Consider the following 22,553-nt stretch of genomic DNA (forward strand, 5'->3'; position numbering starts at 1 on the left):
AGAAAAGAAAAACATGCGGTAGAAGCTGGGGTTGGTTCTGCTGAGGAGAACATGACAAACGGATACAGCGCAGTAGGCTGAGGTAGAGCGGCGCAGAATGGAACTATGGGTAATTTCTGCAACTAACTGGATGATGGGTTTGATCTGTTTAGAGCAGAGGTGTCAAAGTCATGTTAGTTCAGGTTCAACATTCAGCCAAATCTGATCTGAAGTGGATCAGAACCAGTGAAATAAGAACAGAATAATATATAAATGATGTCAACTCCAAACTATCCTCCATGTTTTAGACTGGATAGAGTAAAATTATATGATGAAAATGTTCATATCTACAAACTATCCTTTAAAACAATGTGAACAACATGAGAAAATTAAGTGCAATTTTAACGATATTATGTCTGTGTGTTCATTATAATGTACAGATCTACAGAAGAGGATTAGGGCCACTGGGTTAAAAATTTAATTAAGGTCCAATATATATTTTTTATTATTATTCTGAGGAAAAAAGTCAGAATTAAAAAAAAAAAAAAAATCTGAGAAGAAAAAAAAAGTCATAATTCTGTTAAAAAAGTCTAAATTCTGAGAAGAAATGTCAGAATTCTGAGAATAGAAGTCAAAATTCTGAGATTAAAATCAGAATTCTGAGAAAAAAGTCTAAATTCTGAGAAGAAAAGTCAGAATTCTGAGAATAGAAGTCAAAATTCTGAAATTAAAGTCAGAATTCTGAGAAAAAAAGTCTAAATTCTGAGAAGAAAAGTTAGAATTCTGAAAAAAAGTCAAAATTCTGAGAAGAAAAGTTAGAATTCTGAGAAAAAAAAGTCTAAATTCTGAGAAGAAACATCAGAATTCTGAGAAAAAAAAGTCTAAATTCTGAGAAGAAACATCAGAATTCTGAGAAAAAAGTCAAAATTCTGAGAAGGCAAGTTAGAATTCCGAAAAAAGGAAAAATTCTGAGAAGAAAAGTCAGAATTCTGAAAAAAAGTCAAAAATCTGAGAAGAAAAGTCAGAATCCAAACTTTTTTTTCCTCAGAATTCTGACTTTAATATCAGAACAATAAAAAACAAACAAACAAACAAAAAAACCCCCAAAAAACATTAAAACGTCAGAAATTCTGACTTTTGTCTCAGAGTGATTATAAAAAATATATAATTAATCTGTATACATATTGGATTGTTTTTCCCAGTGGCCATAACCCTCTTCTGTTCAGATCACAGTGGATCTACAAACATATAAACATTTAATAACAGGTAGAATATTGATACAATTACACTTACGACAGTTCAGGTTGTTCATATTTGTTCAGATTATTCAAGTTTTTTGTGAAATGATAGTTCGTTTTCGTGTAAATACAGTAAAATTACATGAATGTGTTTACATTTACAAAAACGAAAATGTGGATTTGTGAGTATTTATCGGTTATTATGGTCGTATTTTACTGATTGAATTGGTCTGAATGTGGAACCTGAACTAAAACGATTGTTAATATCTTAGTGTAATTTTTGTATTTCACACAATCATTCTAAGGGCCGGACTGGACCCTTTGGTGGGCTGGATTTGGGCCCCGAGCCGCATGTTTGACACCCCTGGTTTAAACGATGAAGGAGTGGGAATACTGCAGACGGGAACATGTGGAATACTTCCTGTAGGAGCAGAACCCAGAAATGGAACCGTTCAAGGTGGAGATTGACAACGAGGGCAATACAGCGAAACGTCATCACAGTCACCCCACACACACACACACACACACACACACACACACACACACACACACACACACACACACACACACACACACACACACACACACACACACACACACACACACACACACACACACACACACACACGGAAATAACTTCTGACCGTACAGCAGCAACAAGCACACGAGGCCTCAAAGTAAAAGTACCGCTTCCAACTCACTCTGGAGGAAAACAGTGACATCACACCCTCAGTTCACATCAGCGCTCGTCTTCAGTCTCACTTCTGACGTAAAAATGCATCTTTGTGACATTAACGACGTCATGCGCGTCCTCAGAGGGTCCTCGGAGGGTCACAGATACATCCTCAACAGACAGACGAAAACAAAAAAAAAAACAACCAAAAAATAAAACCAGATCCAGTCCGATGGAGCTCCCTGTGGTCGACCTCTGACGTTTTTAAAAACAGGAGTCTCTTTAGTCTCATCAGTTCTGTCACAAGTCGGTGACTTTGTTCTCCACGGCGGCGGCGATCTGCTGCAGTCGGTATCCCAGCTGCATCTTCTGGGCTGTGGTGTCCTCCTCCAGAGCCGTGATGATCTGAGGAGGAAGAGGAGGAGGTGATAAGGAAGAGGAGGAGGTGAGGAGGAAGAGGAGGTGATGAGGAAACGTAAAACTCTAACCCTGACACCATCTACTGTTTGTTTTTATTTAACTCAGTGTCATTTGAGTTCATTTTAACGCCTTCATTTCCTGTTATTTATAGTTATTTCCTATTGTTTTCTGTTATTTATTGTTATTCACTGTTATTCATTATTATTTACTGTTATTTACTGTTATTTATTGTTATTTACTGTTATTTATCATTGTTTACTGTTACTTACTGTTACTTACTGTTATTTATTATTTCCTGTTATTTTCTGTTTTTTATTGTTTCCTCTTATTTACTGTTATTTATTGTTATTCACTGTTATTTATTGTTAGTTCCTGTTATTTATTGTTATTTCCTGCTATTTATTATTCACTGTTATTTCCTGTTACTTATTGTTATTCACTGTTATTTATTCTTATTTCCTCTTATTTACTGTTATTTGTTATTTCCTCTTAATTATTTTTATTTCCTGTTATTTATTGTTATTTCCTGTTATTTATTGTTATTTCCTGTTATTTATTGTTATTTCCTGTTATATCCTGTTATTTACTGCTATTTATTGTTATTTATTATGTACTGTTATTTACTGTTATTCATTGTTATTTACTGTTATTTATTGTCATTCACTGTTATTCACTGTTATTTATTGTTATTTACTGCAGGTTCACAGATGGGGTTCAATGAAGTTCTGTGTCAGGGGGACGTTTATCACTTCAGGGTACTGGTAACCATCACCTAATACTGGCTTAAAAAGGGTCCTCCTTCAGTCTCCCTGCTTCATAAAAACTGTTAATGACATCCCTCTGATGGAAACGATGACCTACAGTGTGCGCATACACAAGAGTGAAAAATACTGGAAAAATAGGACTTTTTCATTCAACAATAAATAATATGAAAACTACAAAAGCACTCGGAGAGCGCAGACCTCCGCCAAGGGAGATCAGCCCCCCCCCACCGATCACCACCAAAATGTAATCATTTGTTTCTTGTGCCAGTATCAACATTTCCTGAAAATTTCATCAAAATCTGTCCATAACTTTTTGAGTTATCGAACTAACAAACAAACAAACAAACCCTGATGGAAACATAACCTCCTTGGCGGAGCTAATGACTGAATGGACCTGGGGCCATTTCTGTTTGTTTGTTTTGTATATTATATTCTAAAATATAAATACAAGTACATAAATATTCTATAGTTTTTCTCTCACCATTGACAACTCCACGGTCTCCCCTTCCCCACAGGTTAAGAGTCTGGGTGTCATCCTCGACAGTACTCTATCTTTTCAATCCCACATCAATAACATCACTCGGTCTGCATACTTCCACCTACGTAATATTAACCGCCTCCGCCCCTCCCTCACCCCTCATACCACTGCTATCCTTGTTCACAGCCTTGTCACTTCTCGTCTGGATTATTGTAACTCTCTCCTCTTTGGTCTCCCACACAAATCCCTCCATAAACTTCAGTTGGTTCAGAACTCTGCTGCTCACATCATCACCAGGACCCCCTCCACTCACCACATCTCTCCTGTCCTTCAACAGCTTCACTGGCTCCCGGTTAAGTTCCAGATTGAATTTAAAATCCTTCTAATGACATTCAAGGCCATCCATAACCTCGCCCCTCCATATCTGTCTGATCTCCTTCATGTTGCCACTCCCTCTCGTACCCTCAGATCTTCCTCCTCCATCCACCTCACTGTTCCCTCTGCCCGTCTCACCACCATGGGGAGCAGAGCATTCAGCCGCTCTGCTCCCCAGCTCTGGAACTCCTTGCCACCGGATCTCAGAGACACCACTTCACTTCCTCTCTTCAAATCCAGACTCAAAACCCATCTGTTTAGGACCTCTTTCTCTTTGTGAACACAATTGCACTGTCCAAATTTTTAACCTGCCTTTTATTTTTACTCTGCTTTATTGTTTGTTTTTAACTCTCCTGTTTTACTGTACGGTGTCCTAGAGTGCCAAGAAAGGTGCCTATAAATAAAATGTATTATTATTATTATTATTAATAAAATAAATTTACAAAAAAGTAACTAACTAAATATTATATATATATCTACATATATCTACATATATATATATATATATGTTTATATATATGAAAAAATTAAATAATAATAAATAAAATAAATGAAATGAAATAAAAATAAAACAATATTAGAGTTCTACATTTGAGTAGTCAAAAGTAGAACTCTAATATTATTTCATTTTTAAATTTTTATTTCATTCATTTTATTTATTCATTTTTAGTTTAATATTTTTTTATTATATTTATTAAATTTTTTATCTAATTTTTTCATTATTATTATTCATTTATTCATTCATTTTCTGAACCCACTTTATCCTAACTAGGGTCATGGGGGCGGAGCCTATCCCAGTTACTTATGGTTAAAGGTGGGGTTCACCCTGGACATGTGACCAGCTCATCTCAGGGCTGAACATTTAGAGACAATCACTGTCACATTCACACCTATGGGTGATTTAGATGAACCCATTAACCTATCAGTGCATGTGTTTGGATGGTGGGAGGAGCCAGAGTACTCAGAGAGAACCCACGCAGACACGGGGAGAACATCCAAACTCCACATAGCAACACTTTTCTCTACATTATTTAAAATTGGGTTCATTTGTTCTTTATTGCCTTTCTATGTTCAAATAATAACTCAACTCTTATTTCCATTCTTACAATGAAGGTGCGTAGGTAGATTTCCAGTGCTAAACTATCAGTTTTTCAATACAATTGCTGAAAAAAATATAATCCACCTTTGTGGATACTTCACTGTATCCTGTAAAATATCATGAAATACACAAAGTGATGAACCCAAATTAAATTTCACAACCAACACTTTGGACAACCAGTTTTCAACATTCATCCAAATCCTTTAAATTTTACTGCATTCCCAAAATGGATTAACGAGTCTCTAATTCCATATTTAAGACAACTCCCTGATGTATCTTTGTTATTTTTAGATTTTAGATTTGATCATTTTCATAATATAATTTGACTTTTTTTCACTGTAAAAGGCAGAGGAGAGTTTGGAGTTGACATCATTTATATATTATTATGTTCTTATTTTGCAGGTCCCGCCCACTGCAGATGATCAGATTTGGCCCACAGGTCATATGACTTTGACCCCCCCCAATCTAAACAATAACAGAAGGAGGCTGATGAAGAGTCCCCACCTGGTCGTAGTATTTGTTGATGTACTTGTAGAGCTCGTGCAGTGCCACCAGGTAGTTCAGCTCTCCAGAGTAGTTCTGAAACACAAAGCACATGTTTATCTGAGCTGCTGAGTCTGTACGTCTGTCCAGTGGATGAAACAGGACGGTGCGTTCACTGACCCTGGACAGTTCAGCCAGAGCAGAGTTCATCTCCTGGTCGCTGGCGGAGATGGTCTGTCTGATGTCAGCGTAGTACCTGAGAAGAACGATGGCACGGAAAACAGTTAGGAAAAGAAACCCACATTAAATGAACCGTGTCGGAGTCGTGAACTCACCTCTCCACCATCTGTTTGTAACGGGGGATGTCTCTGGCGTACAGCAGCTTATTTATGGGAGAGTCCTGAGAGAAGGAAAGAAAAAAAACACACATGACAGACAAGACCATGAGCTTTACACTGAAAAAACCCCCATCTAAATCTGACCAAGTGTATTTGTCTCATTTCTAGTCCAAATATTTCATCACACTTAAAATCAGACAGAATCACCTAAAGAGGAACTTTTGAGTGAGATATAAGAACTGATTTATAGACAACAGATCTGGAAAATCTGATTTCAACAAATCTGACCAAAATAATTTTCACTTCTTCCACTGACAGATTTTTTTGCTTTATTCAAGATTTTTTTTTTTTTGCTTAATTCAAGTGAAAAAAAACAAAAAAAACCCCACAAAGCTGACTGCTGTAGTTTGACATACTTATGTATTTTTGGTCAATGAACAGACTACTGAAAATGATAAGTTAATGGGACCAATCTTTTGGGAGATACTAGTCATTTCGGAATAAAGTATCCTTATAATCATGTTACTTTATAGAACAGAATCATCACTGAAGTGGGTTACCTAGCAACGGATAAACAATAGGGCCCCATTGCCATGGTGTTGTATTTCCTGTGCAGACACAGACATGTCAGCTGAGAGGTTATTCAACTGAAAATGGCCGAGGAATTTAGCAAGAAAGGAAAGAAAGGAAAGGAATGAACTGGATCAGAGGATCTAGAACCTGGGTTCCCCACGAGACAGTCCTCTAGTTACTATTACTACTTATATCACTTGTACTTGTACCACTGGTACTTTGTACCACCTTTGTAATCTAATTTCATCTAATAATCCTTGTATTCGTTTGTTCACAGAAACAGTGAGAGACATAGGGTCGTCTCAAAGAGGGAGGATTTATTTGCCAGACAGGGTAAACAGAGTATCAGCGTTTGAGTCCATCTGAGTACCAGCTTCCATCTGGAGACCGGTGTTTTTATGGTTTCCTCAGAGTTGTTACACGTTTGTGTTTATGTAAGTTGTAGATAAGTCCATGGCTTCGTTGGCGCCGCTGTATTCTAGAAGGCCTTGACACACTAACATTATTTCTCACAGCTTGTATGAACTTTATACAGAGTATAAGTGTGTCCAAAGTTCCCATGTAGTATAATATGGGTAAATACTGACATCATAAAAGTAAAAGTAAATTAAAGTATAGATACACATCCTTTGTATATTAATTCCTTTGGTAATCATTATTATCACAGTAATCATTGTTACAACTATTATGAGTACTATCACTTGTTACAACTATTACACTAGTCAACAGCGAATTTATTGTTTAAGTTTTTTGAGCTGATTTAGGATAATTTTGGTGTGCTGAATCCAAAAATCACATTAATTTTGCTCAATCAGGTCAACTTTCTAAACTATGCTACGTATTGGCTTTTTAACATTTTTGCTTACATTTATGGGCATTTTCACATCATATGATACAAAATTCTTTCATATTTCTTGCAATAAACGAGTTCTGAAGATTTTACTTTTGCCAATTTATGATTAATGTTTTTTTTTTATATTACAGGTGAATGAAATGGCTTCGACTAGAAGATCTTGCAAAAATAAGCCTGACGTATTCTGCTACATCTGCGGTGAATACACCATTGTACCTAACAGGAATCCTGTTAGAAAATGATTTTTTTTCTCTTGAAACCTATTTTGGGTGAGAACTATATAAAAAATCAACTGATAAAGTCACACAAATGTAATCAATTTTGTGAGAAGATCAAATTTTTCAAAATCAAATTAGCAAAAAAACCTGACCTGATTGAGAAAGACAGATGTCATTTTTGGATTTAGCGGTGCAAAATGGTCCTAATTCAGTTGAAAAAACCTAGACAACTTGCAAAAAACATTTTTTGTAACCCAGTGTTATTACTTTTATTCTCATTTCTATTATTCTTCTTATACTTCTTCATAGTATTATTATTATTATTACTTATATTATTTCTTACTAGTATTTCTAATACAAATGAACCACCTCTTGCTTTAATGACACACATTCACTGTGGCCTCATTTATATAACATTTAACATTTATTTCCATTAATTTTTGGACACATAACACTGTGAACCTGAACCAGTCTGAATCAACCCCAGATCATAACCCTGCCCCCAAAGGCATGATGGGTAATCACTGTTGAGTTCCAGATTTAAAGATTAATTATTAGTTTTAAGGATAAATAAAGCCTTAAATTAGACCAATTAAATGTGTGTTTTTTAAGGATCTGCAGACACCCTGTAGGTCATTATTCAGATCATTTTATAGTTTTATGGACCTGCAGACTCCCCACCCCCCAGTCCCCCCCAGGCCTCACCCGTCCCAGTTTGTGCTCAGCGATAGTGCAGGAGTCCATGAAGGTCTGGGCGATGACAGAGAGCACAGCGTCCACGTGGTCCGAGGCCTGGACGTCGAAGATGAACTGAGGGTTTTTCACGATGTTGATCCAGAAGCGCAGAGGCAGACTGGACGACAGAGGACCAGTTAGAACACAGCTGCACCTCAGCTCTGTAAGGGTGGGTTCTGTTGGTCTGTGTGGTCAGTACCTGTTGGTCTTCCAGATGTGGATGGTCTCTGGGTCCGAGATGCCGTGCTGTCCCGCCTGGTCGTCCAGCAGGTCGAAGAAGTATTTGACGGCCAGAGGAACCGGACGACTGGTGCTGAGGATGACTGTGAACAGGTCATCTACAAACTTCTGCAACGTACCCTGGAAAACACACAGGAAGAGGAGGAGTCAAACGGAGGAAGAGGAGGAGTCAAAGACAGGAAGAGGAGGAGTCAAACGGAGGAAGAGGAGGAGTCAAACAGAGGAAGAGGAGGAGTCAAACGGAGGAAGAGGAGGAGTCAAAGACAGGAAGAGGAGGAGTCAAACAGAGGAAGAGGAGGAGTTAAAGACAGGAAGAGGAGGAGTCAAACACAGGGAGGAAAAGGAGGAAACAAACACAGGAAGAGGAGGAGTTAAAGAGGAAGAGGAGAAGACAAACACAGAGGAAGAGGAGTCTAACATACACAGGAAGAAGAAAACACACAGGAAGAGGAGGAGGCAAACAGGAAGAGGAGGAGTCAAACAAAGGAAGAGGAGGAGTCAAACACAGAGGAAGAGGAGGTTTCAAACACAGGAAGAGGAGGAGTCAAACACAGAGGAAGAGGAGGATTCAAACACAGGAAGAGGAGGGGTCAAAGAGGAAGAGGAGGAGTCAAACACAGGAAGAGGAGGAGTTACAGAGGAAGCGGAGGAGACTAACATACACAGGAAGAGGAAAACACACAGGAAGAGGAGGAGTCAAACAGAGGAAGAGGAGGAATCAAACACAGAGGAAGAGGAGGAGTCAAACGGAGGAAGAGGAGGAGTCAAACAGGAAGAGGAGGTGTCAAACAAAGGAAGAGGAGGAGTCAAACAAAGGAAGAGGAGGAGTCAAACATACAGAGGAATAGGAAAACACACAGGCGGAGGAGGAGTCAAACAGAGGAAGAGGAGGAATCAAACACAGAGGAAGAGGAGGAGTCAAACAAGAAGAGGAGGTGTCAAACAAAGGAAGAGGAGGAGTCAAACAAAGGAAGAGGAGGAGTCAAACATACAGAGGAATAGGAAAACACACAGGCGGAGGAGGAGTCAAACAGAGGAAGAGGAGGAATCAAACACAGAGGAAGAGGAGTCGTCAAACAAGAAGAGGAGGTGTCAAACAAAGGAAGAGGAGGAGTCAAACAAAGGAAGAGGAGGAGTCAAACACAGAGGAAGAGGAGGATTCAAAGAGGAAGAGGAGGAGTCAAACACAGGAAGAGGAGGAGTTAAATAGGAAGAGGAGGAGTCAAACAGAGGAAGAGGAGGAATCAAACACAGAGGAAGAGGAGGAGTCAAACAGCAGAAGAGGAGGAGTCAAAGACAGGAAAAGGAGGAGTCAAACAGAGGTAGAGGAGGAGTGAAACACACAGAGGAAGAGGAGGAGTAAAACAGAGGAAGAGAAGGAGTCAAACACAGAGGACAAGGAGGATTCAAACACAGGAAGAGGAGGAGTTAAAGAGGAGGAGGAGGAGTCAAACATACAGAGGAAGAGGAAAACACACAGGACGAGGAGGAGTCAAACAGAGGAAGAGGAGGAGTCAAATACACAGAGAAAGAGGAGGAGTCAAACATACAGAGGAGGAGGAGGAGTCAAACAGGCATATGTGTCTAAGCGAGTGTCTGTGTGTGTCTCTATATGTGTGTGTATATATATTTGTGTGTGTGTGTGTGTTACCTTCATGGACAGTAGTCGGGTCAGGTAGATCTCAGGGATGGCTTTGGCCCTCTCTCTCTCCCTCAGACTTCCTCGTCGGTGTTTGGGAAGTTCAGGCTCTTCGCTGGCCTTCACCAGATGCCACAGCCTGACTCCGCCCTCGTCGGCGTCCTCCAGCATCGGAGTCTCTGCACGGGACAGATTTATTTAATACACAGATCAGTGACGAGTGAAGCTCAGATACGAGGACCACCGATCTGTGCTTCACTAAAGAATCTCCTCTCAAGACTCAAATTCGACAAAAAAATAAGACATAAAATAAGTTGAGTAACTGAGGAGTTTTATGTCTCTGCTTTTTCACACCCTGGGGGGGGGGGGGGGGGGGGGGGGGGGTGAAGAAGGGATTTTATTCCAGTTACTATTACTGTTAATAGAATCTAAATAAATGTAGCGGTAAAATACAGTTTGTGAAATAAAAAAAAATGTCTTAAAATCCTGAAAACTAAAATACTACAGTAAACTACAAAAAAATTTGTAGGTAAAATCAGCTGCATTTTATCAAAAAAAAAATGATTCAAGATCAAACAAAATGAAACCTTTCATATACAGTACAGACGTAAATCTGATTTGACATGCATTTAAGAAAGGGCAATATATTAAAATATTGCAACTAATCATATTTTTTGTTTTTGAAAATCATGAAAAATGCTTAAAAATGGAGATTATTTGTCTATAGAACTTTCTTGCTGAACAAAAATTCACAGTGCAACCATTGTGTTGTAATATGTTCATTTCAATGTTTTTTAATCACATTTGTCAAATAGTATTAGTAAAGAAAAACAAGTCAGTCATGGTTTGTCTACAGGTCATGTGGATGGAAAAAATATATATCAATCAATCAGTAAAAACAATCACGGTTTAATTTTTTTGTTCATATTGCTTTGCCCTATAGATACTTATTCTATTCTATTCTATTCTATTCTATTCTATTCTATTCTATTCTATTCTAAAATAAGGATTTTCCTTATAACTAAATTAACCCTTTCATGCATGAATTATGAGAACCTTCATCAAGATTTTTTTTTTCCTGAGTGTTTTTATTCCTCTTTAGGCATGAAAAAAAAAAAAACAATGTGATTGAATTTTTTTTTTTTTTTTTTTTTTAAATCAACCTGTTTTTCATGGAGTTACAAAAATGTCCACTCAGCTACACCATGAATTTTATCTTGAAGCAAAGAAACATGTATTTAAAACCCAATATCATAAAGTGATATGAAAACAGTGAAATGAAACCATGTTTAATGCAGCTAATCGGATGTTTTCTCACATTTTAACATATTCTAATACTAGTTATTACTCACTTCATGGAGATAATATGCAAAAAAATAAATATTAACAATTGATTTCCACTCAAGAACCAATCACGAACAGCAAAGTTACAATAATGATATGAATTGCAGTTTATGAGATGATGCATAGGTGTCCACTGTGTTGGCTGATATGGAACTAAAATGACAAAACCCATGAATATACAAGAGTAAAGCTGTAGAGTAACTGTCCACTGTAGTGACCACTATGCATGAAAGGGTTAAACAAAATTTCAATTCAACTAAAATTAGTCAATTGCTTAAAAAAAACAAAACTAAAACCCAAACTGAATCCATTAAAAGCGCATTTTTCTGAACCTCATTCAGTCCAGTTTTGTGTGTTTTGTGTTTTCATCTCACTGGTTCTGACCACAGAACAAGTGTGTGTGTGTGTGTGTGTTTTCGGCTGCTCTGGGCTCACGTCTGTGAACACACACTCATGTGTATGTGCATGGACTCACTCTCTCCTGCCACATAGTCGTGGTTATCGTGGTGGATGTGTTTGGTGTGGCGGGGGACCAGGGCCACGGTAGCGCCGTCTGGGACCTGAGGACACACAGCGAACACACGGTGAGTGACAGACGACAAACTGCGCTCCTATTGGCTGACGGACAAGCCCACTGACTGACTGACCTTATAGTGCTGCAGCGTGTTGAGGCGTTTCCAGTTTCCCTGAACCACGGACGTCAGGTCCTCGTCGGACAGGATGAGGTGACCGGCCACGCCAGACCGCCACTCTGTAAACACACACACAACGACCACAACGTCAACACACAACGACCACGACATCAGCACAAAACGACCATGAAAACTTTAACCCTTTAACGCCAAACGTGTCATATTTGATCCATGAGTTTTGAAGCCCTCTACATGATCAGTGTAATATTTTTTACAATCCAATCCAACTTTATTTATACAGCACTTTAAAACAACCACAGTGGACCAAAGTGCTGTACAGAAAAATAAATAAAAACCAAAATAACAGAGTAAAATACTAGCATAGATTAAAAATAAATAAATAAATAAATAAAAATACAGAAGAATAGATAAAACCTGAAAGAATAAAATACAAGAATAGATTAAAAACATAAAAAGCTGTACAATTAAAAACAAACAAAACAATTTTTTGACTCAAAATACCTGATGTATACAATTAGATACATGCAATACACAGATAATCCACCAGGGGGAGGAGTTCATTCACCACAGGCCTTTCCAGTGACACTACAAGACTGTCATTAACCCTTAGGGGTCTGAGCCTATTTCTGCCATTTTGTACTTTTGATTTTGCCTTTATATACTATAGATAGAAATGTTTACTATACCCATGTTGGGTATCTTTTTTTTCAGCACAACTTCATCTATCTCATCTGTCTATTATTTCTTCATTTTAACAGACTATATCAACACAAAAGGACAAAAAACACACAAAAAATATAAAATCCGATTTGAAAAATGAATCTAATTTATTGCACATATAACACAAAGATGCTTAACAAACCTTTTCAAAGACTTTAAAAGTGAATATTGGTTCCAAATAGTGAAACTGTAATAGATTAAAACTATACTCAAATATTTAACATAAATGCAGATCTTTAGGCGTTTTCTCCAGTTTTCTCTACCCCCCCGGTTCTCTCGGTATCCAGATCTGGTTCAGGTGGGGGTACCTGTAATGCTAATGCAGTCTGTGGATTAGAATCTGCAGATTTGTCCAGTTTTATCCATTTTGAAAAGGACAAAAAAATGATGAAGATATGGTCAGAAATCTAACAACCCCCCCCCCCCCCACCTCATTTTCACACTTTTATTCACGTTTGTTTGCTCCGGTTTCAAACCGTCATATCTCCGGTTGTATTTGCTCTATCAACATCAAATAAAAAGGGGGAGAGTGGTTCAAGTCTGCAGTTTTGAATGCAGTTGTCCCCAGTGGTCTACGGGACCGACTTCTGACCAAGGTTACAATAGATTTGGATTTTTCATTATAGTTTAGTTTTATTTAGTTTTGACTTTTTTTCTCTAATTCGGTTAGTTTTAATTAGCTTTTATAGGAGGTTTGCTAGTTTTTATTAGTTTGTGTTTTTTCTAAATGCTTAGCTTTAGTTTAATTTTAGTTTTTTTATATCTTTTATCTTCCTCCCTGTCGTATTCACATAAATCCCAGACAGGACTCTGCTGCTTTCTCCTAACTTTAGTCTCCATGTTTCCAGGTAGAGTGGGGACCAGAAGACGACCCTAAACGACAAGTGTCGAGAAGTGACGGACCATGACGTGCCGTATGATGCCGCCAGCTAAAATTCCTCAAGCTAAATAAATTGATTTCATATCAATCCGACATTGACAAAGACGAAAACGAAGGGAATTTTATCAATTTTTTTATACGTTTTAGTTAGTTTTGTAAACACACAATGCAGTTTCAGTTAGTACTAGTTTTTTCTTTTAATTATAGTTTTTATTTATTTCAGTTGATGAAAATGTTTTTTCAATTCTAGTTTTCGTCATTTCGTTAGTTTTCATTAACGATAATAACCTTGCTTCTGACGCCGTGACGTGTTGAAAATGTCATGTGATTCAGTCAAGGAGCCGTGACCATGGAGCCCTAAGGGTTAATGAGGAAGAACTTTGGCAATTTAGAAGAGGAATTACCAATTTGTTAGACACGTTTGTGTTATATTATGTTTTTGTTTGTTCAATAATAATAATATTTGAGCAGTGAGACCTGATGGATCAAATATGATACAAAATTTAAACTCATACATGGAAATTGATATTTGAAAAAATTGTTTTGGTTGTTCAGAAGGACCAATAAAGGCTCTAGTTTCAAAGAACTGGAATTTTCTGTCAATGATTGAATGGTTCAGGCTTTACAGGGTTAATTCATGACCCTGATGTTCCCTTTGGTTTGATCGGACCCATTCATCAGTTTTCCTGTACTGGTCTTTTTCTGGCTCTAGGGGGCAGCACTGCTCCACTTATTGAAACACAGAAAAACTCCCCGGTGTAAAACATTTCTGTGGGCTGTTTGGATTCTCACCCAGGTCCAGGGAGTCGGCATGAGGCCTGTGGGAGAAGGAGGTGCCCTTGTAGACCTGGTCCAGCAGCTTCTCCTTGACCTGGGTGATGGTGTCACAGTCCAGGACTTTGGAGGGGAGGGGCTGGGTCTCATTCATGCCCCCGCCCTGGACCAGCACGTTCAGAGTCTGCGGAAAGAGACGAGAGGAGCGGCCATGAAAACACCACCTCCTGAAGGTGACGGAGGCGTCTGTGCATCTGTGATCAGATGGAAATGAGGCTGGGGGGTGGGGGGCGTCCTCACCAGGGTCTTGTACTCCACGTCCTCTCGCAGCAGCCGGTTGTCATTGAGCGTGTACTTGGCCTTCCCCGTCACAGCGTCCACCGGCCCTTTATCCACCTGATGCTTTATGGCTCTGAATAACATGTAGAGAGACTCCCCCGCTGAGTCCTACACATACACACACACACACGCGCACACACACACACACACGCGCACACACACACACACGCGCACACACACACACACACACACACACACACACACACACATTAGTGTTTGATAGACTGAAACTCACATGAATGGAGTGTATGGGGTGAGGGTCAGTGTATCTGTTGGTAATTGGATTTTATTTTCAGAAACAAAAGAAAAACTAGTGGTTAATTTAAAAAAAAAAAAAAAAAAAAAAGAATTAAAATTTAATTTTGAGGTGTTTTTCTTTTTCAGTGTCAAAACAGATAACCAAATTCAAAAAAGTGGTTGATTTTCATTTTCTCTTTCTAATAACCAGACAAAAATGGAAAAATGGACCAAAAACGCCTTTTTTTAAAAAAAAATTTTCTCAGACCAGATGTTGTCATTTTCAAGGAAATAGCGCTAATGCCATCGAGGTCACAAAGATTCTTACGAACGATGGGTTTGCACGAAATCTGGACATCATAGACATGTTCCCTCCATGAATGCTTATGAACTCCAGATTTCGTACATACCCATCATTCATCAGAATCTTTGTGACCTCGAAGGCATTAGCGCTCTTGAAAATGACAATATCCGGTGTCAGAAAATGAAAAAAAAACAGGTGTTTTTGGTCCATTTTTTCCTTTTCTGTCAGGTTGAAACTTTCTCATTGCAAAAATCAAAAATTTACCAAGTGTATTTTTCTCATTTCTAGTCCAAATATTCAAGATTTTTTGTTGCTTAATTCAAGCAAAAAAGAAAAAAATCTTGAAATAAGCAAAAAAAACCCAAAAACAAAATAGAATCTTGAATTAAGCCAAAAAATAAATAAATCTTGAGATAAGCAAAAACCTATCTTCAATTGTGCAAAAAAAAAAAAAAAAAAAAAAAAAAAAAAAAAAAATCTTGAATAAAACAAAATAAACAAAATCTGCCAATGGAACAAGTGAAATTTATCTTGGTCAGATTTCTTGAAATCAGATTTTCCAGATCTATTGTCAATTAATCATTTCTTGTATCTCACTGAAAAGTTCCTCTGTAGGTGATTCTGTCTTATTTTAAGTGGGATAAAATATTTGGACTAGAAATGAGAAAAATACACTTGGTAAGAGTTAGATTTTTGCAGTGCTTTTTTGTTATTAGGAAAAGAAAATGAAAACCAATCCTTTTTTTGAATTTAGTTTATCTGTTTTGACACTGAAAAAGAAAAAAACGCCTTGAAATTCAATTTGAATTCTTCTATTTCAAAACGGAAATCAACTAACCGCTAGTTTTTCTACAATCCGTATTCTGATAAAATACACACAATATATTTAATGTACAACTGAACTCATTCAATAGTTTACACACATTTACTTTTGCACAATTATAAACTAATATGCACACAGATCTGTCTTATACACATGAATATTTTGACACCAGTCTAACTCCATAGGAGTGCCACGGTGGCTGAAAGTGTTCAGGCTGATGGTTATTCTCCAGCACAGAGCTCAGTTTGTTCATGAACGATGGTTTCATGGGTCTAACTGAAGGCTCGGGGCTGTGTACTCTGGCTGTGTACGCTGACGGGCTTTTTCCGATGAGCCTCCGTCTGCATGGGAACGGTTCTGATCAAAGTTTCCCTTGCCACTCAGCAGAGGTCAGTATGTGACCTCTGGACTACACACTGGCCTGCTGGTTCTAATTTAAAGCAGCACGGTGACCCTACGACGGACTAAATATACATATGACTCATCTACATTATCTGTTTTATTTTTATGTACACACTTTCACATAGTGTCCATGGCGACCACTAAGTATAAGTCAGTCGTTAACCCTTAAAAACCAAAACAACCACCAGTGACTAAAAGTATCTACTGATCTAAACTGTTTAATAAATGGTCAAGCATTAATGCTATCAAGATATGTAAATAATTGGTGTAAAATACAGTTCTTCATCTTTTCATGGTCATCAGATAAGACCCATTTGAATGTTCAGAGGCTCTGTAGTTACCGTGGAAACACTGTCATCTTCTACAACATTGACTCATCAGTAAAACCCATGGAGTTGGATCAATGACAGGGGATGAAATGAACAAAAATGAGTAAGAATAAAAAAAAAAAAAAACAACCTATAAAATAATAAACTTTGTAGACCAAAAGAAGAAAAAAAAATTACTAAAATAAAAAAGGATAAAATAAGTAACAAAAACAGCCAAAGTGACAAATAAAATGAACAAAAATGAAAAATAAATAAACAAAACAATTAGTAACACGAACAAAATAAGCCACAAATTGAACAAAATTGAAGAAAATAAAAAAAATTAAAGAAGTAGAGGTGAACGAACCCTGAGGAAGGCGTAGAGGCAGATGGACATCCAGTTGGTGAGCAGCTTCTCCACCACCGTCTCTGTCCTGCAAACAGAAGAAAACAGCCTTAGATTCCAATATCTAACATTTAGGGACGCACCAGAAGTGCTTTTTAAAACTGATACTGATAACCGATAACTTCCCGCTTCCGGTAACTGATACCAAACCCCAATATTTCCCATAGTTCCAGTTGTTTTCGTCTTGTTTCCAGTTAGTGTTAAACTGTTAATAGTCCAATAAAGGCTTCTCCAGAACCTAAAGCCTCTGTCGCTTTCAAATGGACAGTAGACCAAGGGTTTTCACTTCTGTTTATGTCACAGACACAATTTACTGATGATCGACCGCTGTTTTCACACATTCAGCTCCGTTCAGCTTTTTCTCTGTAATGTGTACCTATGGAGAGGACAACAGCCAGTAAACTGGAGGCGGGATTTTAGCAGAGGTGAAAGTAGGCGTGGCTAAAGATGTCCATGCCCACTTAGCTTCTTCTTCTTCTTCAACAATGTACACTGTGTACTGCTGAAATGCACCAAATCCAAGCAATTTAGGCTGCATTTCCACTATGTGGTATCAGCTTGACTTGACTCAGCTCGACCTTTTTGCATTTCCATTATGAAAAAGAACCTGGAATCTGGTACCCGGTACTAGTTTTTTGGTATCACTTCTGCCGAGGTTCCAGGACTGGGGACCAGATACTAAAACATGACGTGTAAACACTGCAGACCACTGATTGGCCAGAAAGTCGTCTCTGTGACCCGCCGTTTTACAAAAAACAGATGCAGAAGTTTACAGTAAATATAACGGTAGGTTAATCCACATGATGACAGTCTGTAAAACTACACCATGGTCAGTCCAGGAGGTTCAGACGTAAAAATTCAGCGTGAGCTCAATGAGACAACACGCAATGAGAGAGTTTATCAGCAACTCTGAGCAGATGACACGGAAGTAATGTGCCGCATTGCTATGACGTCCAGGTACTGTAAAGTGGGTAGTATCCTGTAATGGAAACGGTCGCCAGGAACAGGACCTGGTACCCGAGTCGAGTCGAGCCGGTTCCACGTAGTGGAAACGCGACATTAGATTTAGTATTATGGGCTGAATTTATCAGTGAAAACTTTAATTATCTGGACTAGCAGCATTGTACCCGTCGTGCCATTGTACGATAGCGCCCTCCTGTGGTGCAACAGTGGCATTGCACCCGTACGCCCTCCCGTGCTGCAATATCGGGACACGCGTTGGACAACGGGACATGCGTCGGACAAAGATGCGCCAGACACAGAAAGTCCATTATAGTAGGATGACTTTTTTTTTTCATTATCGGTGCCGACAGTTAATCTGCATCCTTAGTAAAATTAAATCCAACTCCATGGACCCTGTTCCTGCTCTTCTTACCTTCGGAGCATCAGTTTCGGGTTCTTCGCCACATACTGCTCCACCAGGTCGTTCAGCAGCGTTTTGAGGATGTCGGTGAAATACTCCAGTTTTCCGTGGAGCGCCACCGTCAGCAGAGACGCCACGTAGGCCCGGTCCCTGGGGGAGAAGGTCCGCTGACTCTCCAGAGTATGAATGAACTGAAGGGAGGAGGACACAGAGATTCAAGGAAAAATAAAACACGAAAGACACGAACCTTAACCACTCCTCCTTCCAAGTGTTCTCCATCGCAACTAGTCCCTTTGTTTACATACCAAACTGAAACCGAAACTAAACTGTGGCTCGGATTTTTTCGCAATTCCACACAGCTGCAGTATGGATGCAGCAGCAACAAACACGGAAATGGCTTCATAGCTTCTTGCGGCTGCGTGGAATTCTGAAAAGGTCCAAGTAATGGTTTGGGTTTGTTATGTAAACAAACAGATGCTTGTGATGGAGTACACACCCATTAAAGACCCGAACGTCCACCTTTAACCCATTAAAGACCCAAACTTCCACCTTTAACCTTTAAAGACCCAAACGTCCACCTTTAACCCTTAAAGACCCAAACGTCCAACTTTAACCCTTAAAGACCCAAACGTCCACCTTTAACCCATTAAAGACCCGAACGTCCACCTTTAACCCTTAAAGACCCAAACGTCCACCTTTAACCTTTAAAGACCCAAACGTCCACCTTTAACCTTTAAAGACCCAAACGTCCACCTTTAACCTTTAAAGACCCAAACGTCCACCTTTAACCCTTAAAGACCCAAACGTCCAACTTTAACCCTTAAAGACCCAAATGTCCACCTTTAACCCATTAAAGACCCAAACGTCCACCTTTAACCCTTAAAGACCCAAACGTCCACCTTTAACCCTTAAAGACCCAAACGTCCACCTTTAACCCTTAAAGACCCAAACGTCCACCTTTAACCCTTAAAGACCCAAACGTCCAACTTTAACCCTTAAAGACCCAAACGTCCACCTTTAACCCATTAAAGACCCAAACGTCCACCTTTAACCCTTAAAGACCCAAACGTCCACCTTTAACCTTTAAAGACCCAAACGTCCACCTTTAACCCTTAAAGACCCAAACGTCCACCTTTAACCCTTAAAGACCCAAATGTCCACCTTTAACCCTTAAAGACCCAAACGTCCACCTTTAACCCTTAAAGACCCAAACGTCCACCTTTAACCTTTAAAGACCCAAATGTCCACCTTTAACCCTTAAAGACCCAAACGTCCACCTTTAGCCCTTAAAGACCCAAATGTCCACCTTTAACCTTTAAAGACCCAAATGTCCACCTTTAACCTTTGGGTTGGGTTGTGGGAAAAGTTCTGGTGAAATCTGAACAGAAACCAATAAAACCACCTTAAAAATTAGTATTTTCTGATTATTCTCGTACAACGCAGACATGTTCAAATGTAGTGCCCTATTGATGATGATGATGATGATACTGCTGAGTACCTTGGTGAGGAAGAGTTTGCTGTTGAGCAGGTTGGACAGCTGCACCAGGCCCTGCTCCACCGTCTGCCTCCGACACTCCTGGACGTCCAGGTCTCGCCTCAGCGGAGACTCCCGGTGGCCGGGGAAGAAAATGCGCTCGGCGTACATGCGGTAGTCGAGGAAAGGGATGCCCGAGCCCACCAGGTCACTGGACATGTCCATCATCTCTGTCATTAGGTCTGAGGAGGGGTCAAAGGTCAACACCAAGTCAGTTAATGCAGCTGTTCTTAATTGTTTCATATCAATCCGACGTTGACAAAGACGAAAACGAAGGGAATTTTTTCCATAATTTTTATACGTTTTAGTTAGTTTTGTAAGCACACAATACAGTTTCTTTTAGTTATCCTTTTTTTCTTTTAATTATAGTTTTTATTTATTTCAGTTAACGAAAATGTTTTTCAATTCTAGCTTTTGTCATTTTGTTAGTTTTCCTTAATGATAATAACCTTGTTCACCAACATGAATGAATCATATATGAGGAATAACTTGGTTTACAGGGTGGGGAAGCAAAATTTACAATATTTTGAGGCAGGGATTGAAAGACAGTGTATGACCAATTAGTTTATTGAAAGTCATGAGAATTTAAATCTTCAAATCATATTTTACTGCATTTCTAACGGTCTTGTTGTCTACCTCAAGTTCAGTTGCCATTTTTCTCATGGATTTGGTTGGATCCTTTAGGATTTTGGATTTGAGAGCTTTAATAAAAGCTTTGGTACGTTTTTTGTTGCTTTCTCCACTTCCAGACTTTCTCGTAATAGCTTTGCTCATAGTCATTCTCTTCTTTACATTATAAACACTCTTTATGGACACTCCAACTATTTTTGAAATCTCCTTTGGTGTGACGAGTGCATTCAGCAAATCACACACTCTTTGACGTTTGCTTTCCTGATTACTCATATGGGCAAAAGTTTCTGAAAAGGTATGGATAATAGTGTTAGGTATGATTATGACATCAATATATGTTTGGTTTCAAAACAATTGATGTAGTGCCTGCTGAGAAAAAACAACTAAATGTTCATTGTAAGTTTTGCTTCCCCACCCTGTATGTTTGATTTATCACGATGAAGATACAGGAAAATAGACAAAAATAGAATCATACAAATATCCAGAGAGTCCCACTGTAAAATATCCCCATCATGTTACCAGACGGAGGGGTTTGGAGGGGGGTGGAGGTGGGATGGGGTGGGGGGGTCTTGTCTGAAGTTCACACCTCATATAAATCAAAGCCTGAACGGTTGTAATTATATTCAAAGTGCATGCTGGGAACTGTGCGGGCAGGTGAGCGCTGGTAAATATTGACTCTGGACTGAAATTAAAGTGACTGGTGTTCATGTGCTGTGTCAGAGGTGAGGACCGTTTGGAGCAGGAGCTGGGATGGAACAGAGTGGATCTGTCAGCGTCGGAAAAGAAAAAACTACCTCTGCCGCTCCTCCTCCTCCGTCTCTGCCCCCCCAATCCCTTCCTCTGTGCTCTGGTTTGGTACCTGTGAACTCCTTCTTGCAGCGGTCTCTCACACTGGTTTCCAGGTTCTCCAGCTGGATCTGGACCTTCTTGTAGTCCCTCAGAGCCTGCTTACTCTTCCTCCTGCAGAGACATGAGTGAAGGGTCAATAAGGCTCCGCCCACACAGCAGGTCTTAATGCACCATTTGGATTTTTGGGTGAAATTTGCAAATTTACCTCCGTTAAAACTGAAAGGTGTGGGAGACTTTCGTGATCAGTTTTTCATCAAATCTGTCAAACCTCAGTCATATCCTCAGTATCATGAATCTGTAAGTCTGTCTGTCATTACTCACCTGAATCTCTTGCATTACGGTGAATAATTTCTTAGTGCCACCCACCAAAAACAAGACGTGTGTTTACAAACAGAGCCAGGAGGGAACTCAGGCATCTTCGGAATTTTGTTGCGATGTGCATTGTGGGAAATGGAGGTTTGTGCAGCCGCCTGGCTGCGGCAGCGGCAGTGCGACCATATGATATTTTATGGATAAAACAAATATGCTAAAACGGCTGAAAAGCAGAAATGGCTGGAGGAATATACATAGAGGGAAGGGAGCTCCTTCCGTTTCCACGGCGTGTCTTTAGCAGCTGCCACTGTCAGGCGGCTGCACGAACCTCTGTTTCCCACAATGCACGTTGCAAAATAATCATGATAAATACGATATAAACAATAAAGAAAACCAAAAATGAACCTCCGCCATATCTGCATTTGAATAAATACTTAAAAATATCAATACAGTACTTTTTAATATCAACACAGTATCGCAAAATGAAATATTGCAATATATTGCAGAACCCATATTTTCCAACACCCCTAAAAACGACTCATATTTTCCTGCAGAAATGGAGGAAGCCAC

At 39.1% G+C, this 22,553-nt stretch overlaps 1 protein-coding gene across 2 annotated transcripts in view; it reads right to left on the minus strand.

The window, feature by feature from the left end:
* Positions 1 to 1,483: 1,483 nt before the first annotated feature.
* plxnb1b (plexin b1b) overlaps positions 1,484 to 22,553 on the minus strand; it is a 261,375-nt gene continuing 240,305 nt past the window's right edge. For both annotated transcript variants that reach the window (XM_030133734.1, XM_030133733.1), the window contains exons 26-40: positions 21,682 to 21,782; positions 20,157 to 20,374; positions 18,671 to 18,849; positions 17,257 to 17,323; positions 14,777 to 14,923; positions 14,495 to 14,660; positions 12,097 to 12,200; positions 11,925 to 12,009; positions 10,118 to 10,284; positions 8,426 to 8,586; positions 8,197 to 8,344; positions 5,845 to 5,909; positions 5,690 to 5,765; positions 5,531 to 5,605; positions 1,484 to 2,295 (exon numbers count right to left, since the gene is read on the minus strand). In XM_030133734.1, coding sequence (XP_029989594.1) covers positions 2,191 to 2,295; positions 5,531 to 5,605; positions 5,690 to 5,765; positions 5,845 to 5,909; positions 8,197 to 8,344; positions 8,426 to 8,586; positions 10,118 to 10,284; positions 11,925 to 12,009; positions 12,097 to 12,200; positions 14,495 to 14,660; positions 14,777 to 14,923; positions 17,257 to 17,323; positions 18,671 to 18,849; positions 20,157 to 20,374; positions 21,682 to 21,782 — 1,864 coding nt within the window. In that variant the 3' untranslated portion in view covers positions 1,484 to 2,190. The remainder of the gene's footprint in view (positions 2,296 to 5,530; positions 5,606 to 5,689; positions 5,766 to 5,844; positions 5,910 to 8,196; positions 8,345 to 8,425; positions 8,587 to 10,117; positions 10,285 to 11,924; positions 12,010 to 12,096; positions 12,201 to 14,494; positions 14,661 to 14,776; positions 14,924 to 17,256; positions 17,324 to 18,670; positions 18,850 to 20,156; positions 20,375 to 21,681; positions 21,783 to 22,553) is intronic.

Source organism: Sphaeramia orbicularis, chromosome 5 (genome assembly GCF_902148855.1).
Source record: "Sphaeramia orbicularis chromosome 5, fSphaOr1.1, whole genome shotgun sequence".
NCBI classification, from domain to species: domain Eukaryota; kingdom Metazoa; phylum Chordata; class Actinopteri; order Kurtiformes; family Apogonidae; genus Sphaeramia; species Sphaeramia orbicularis.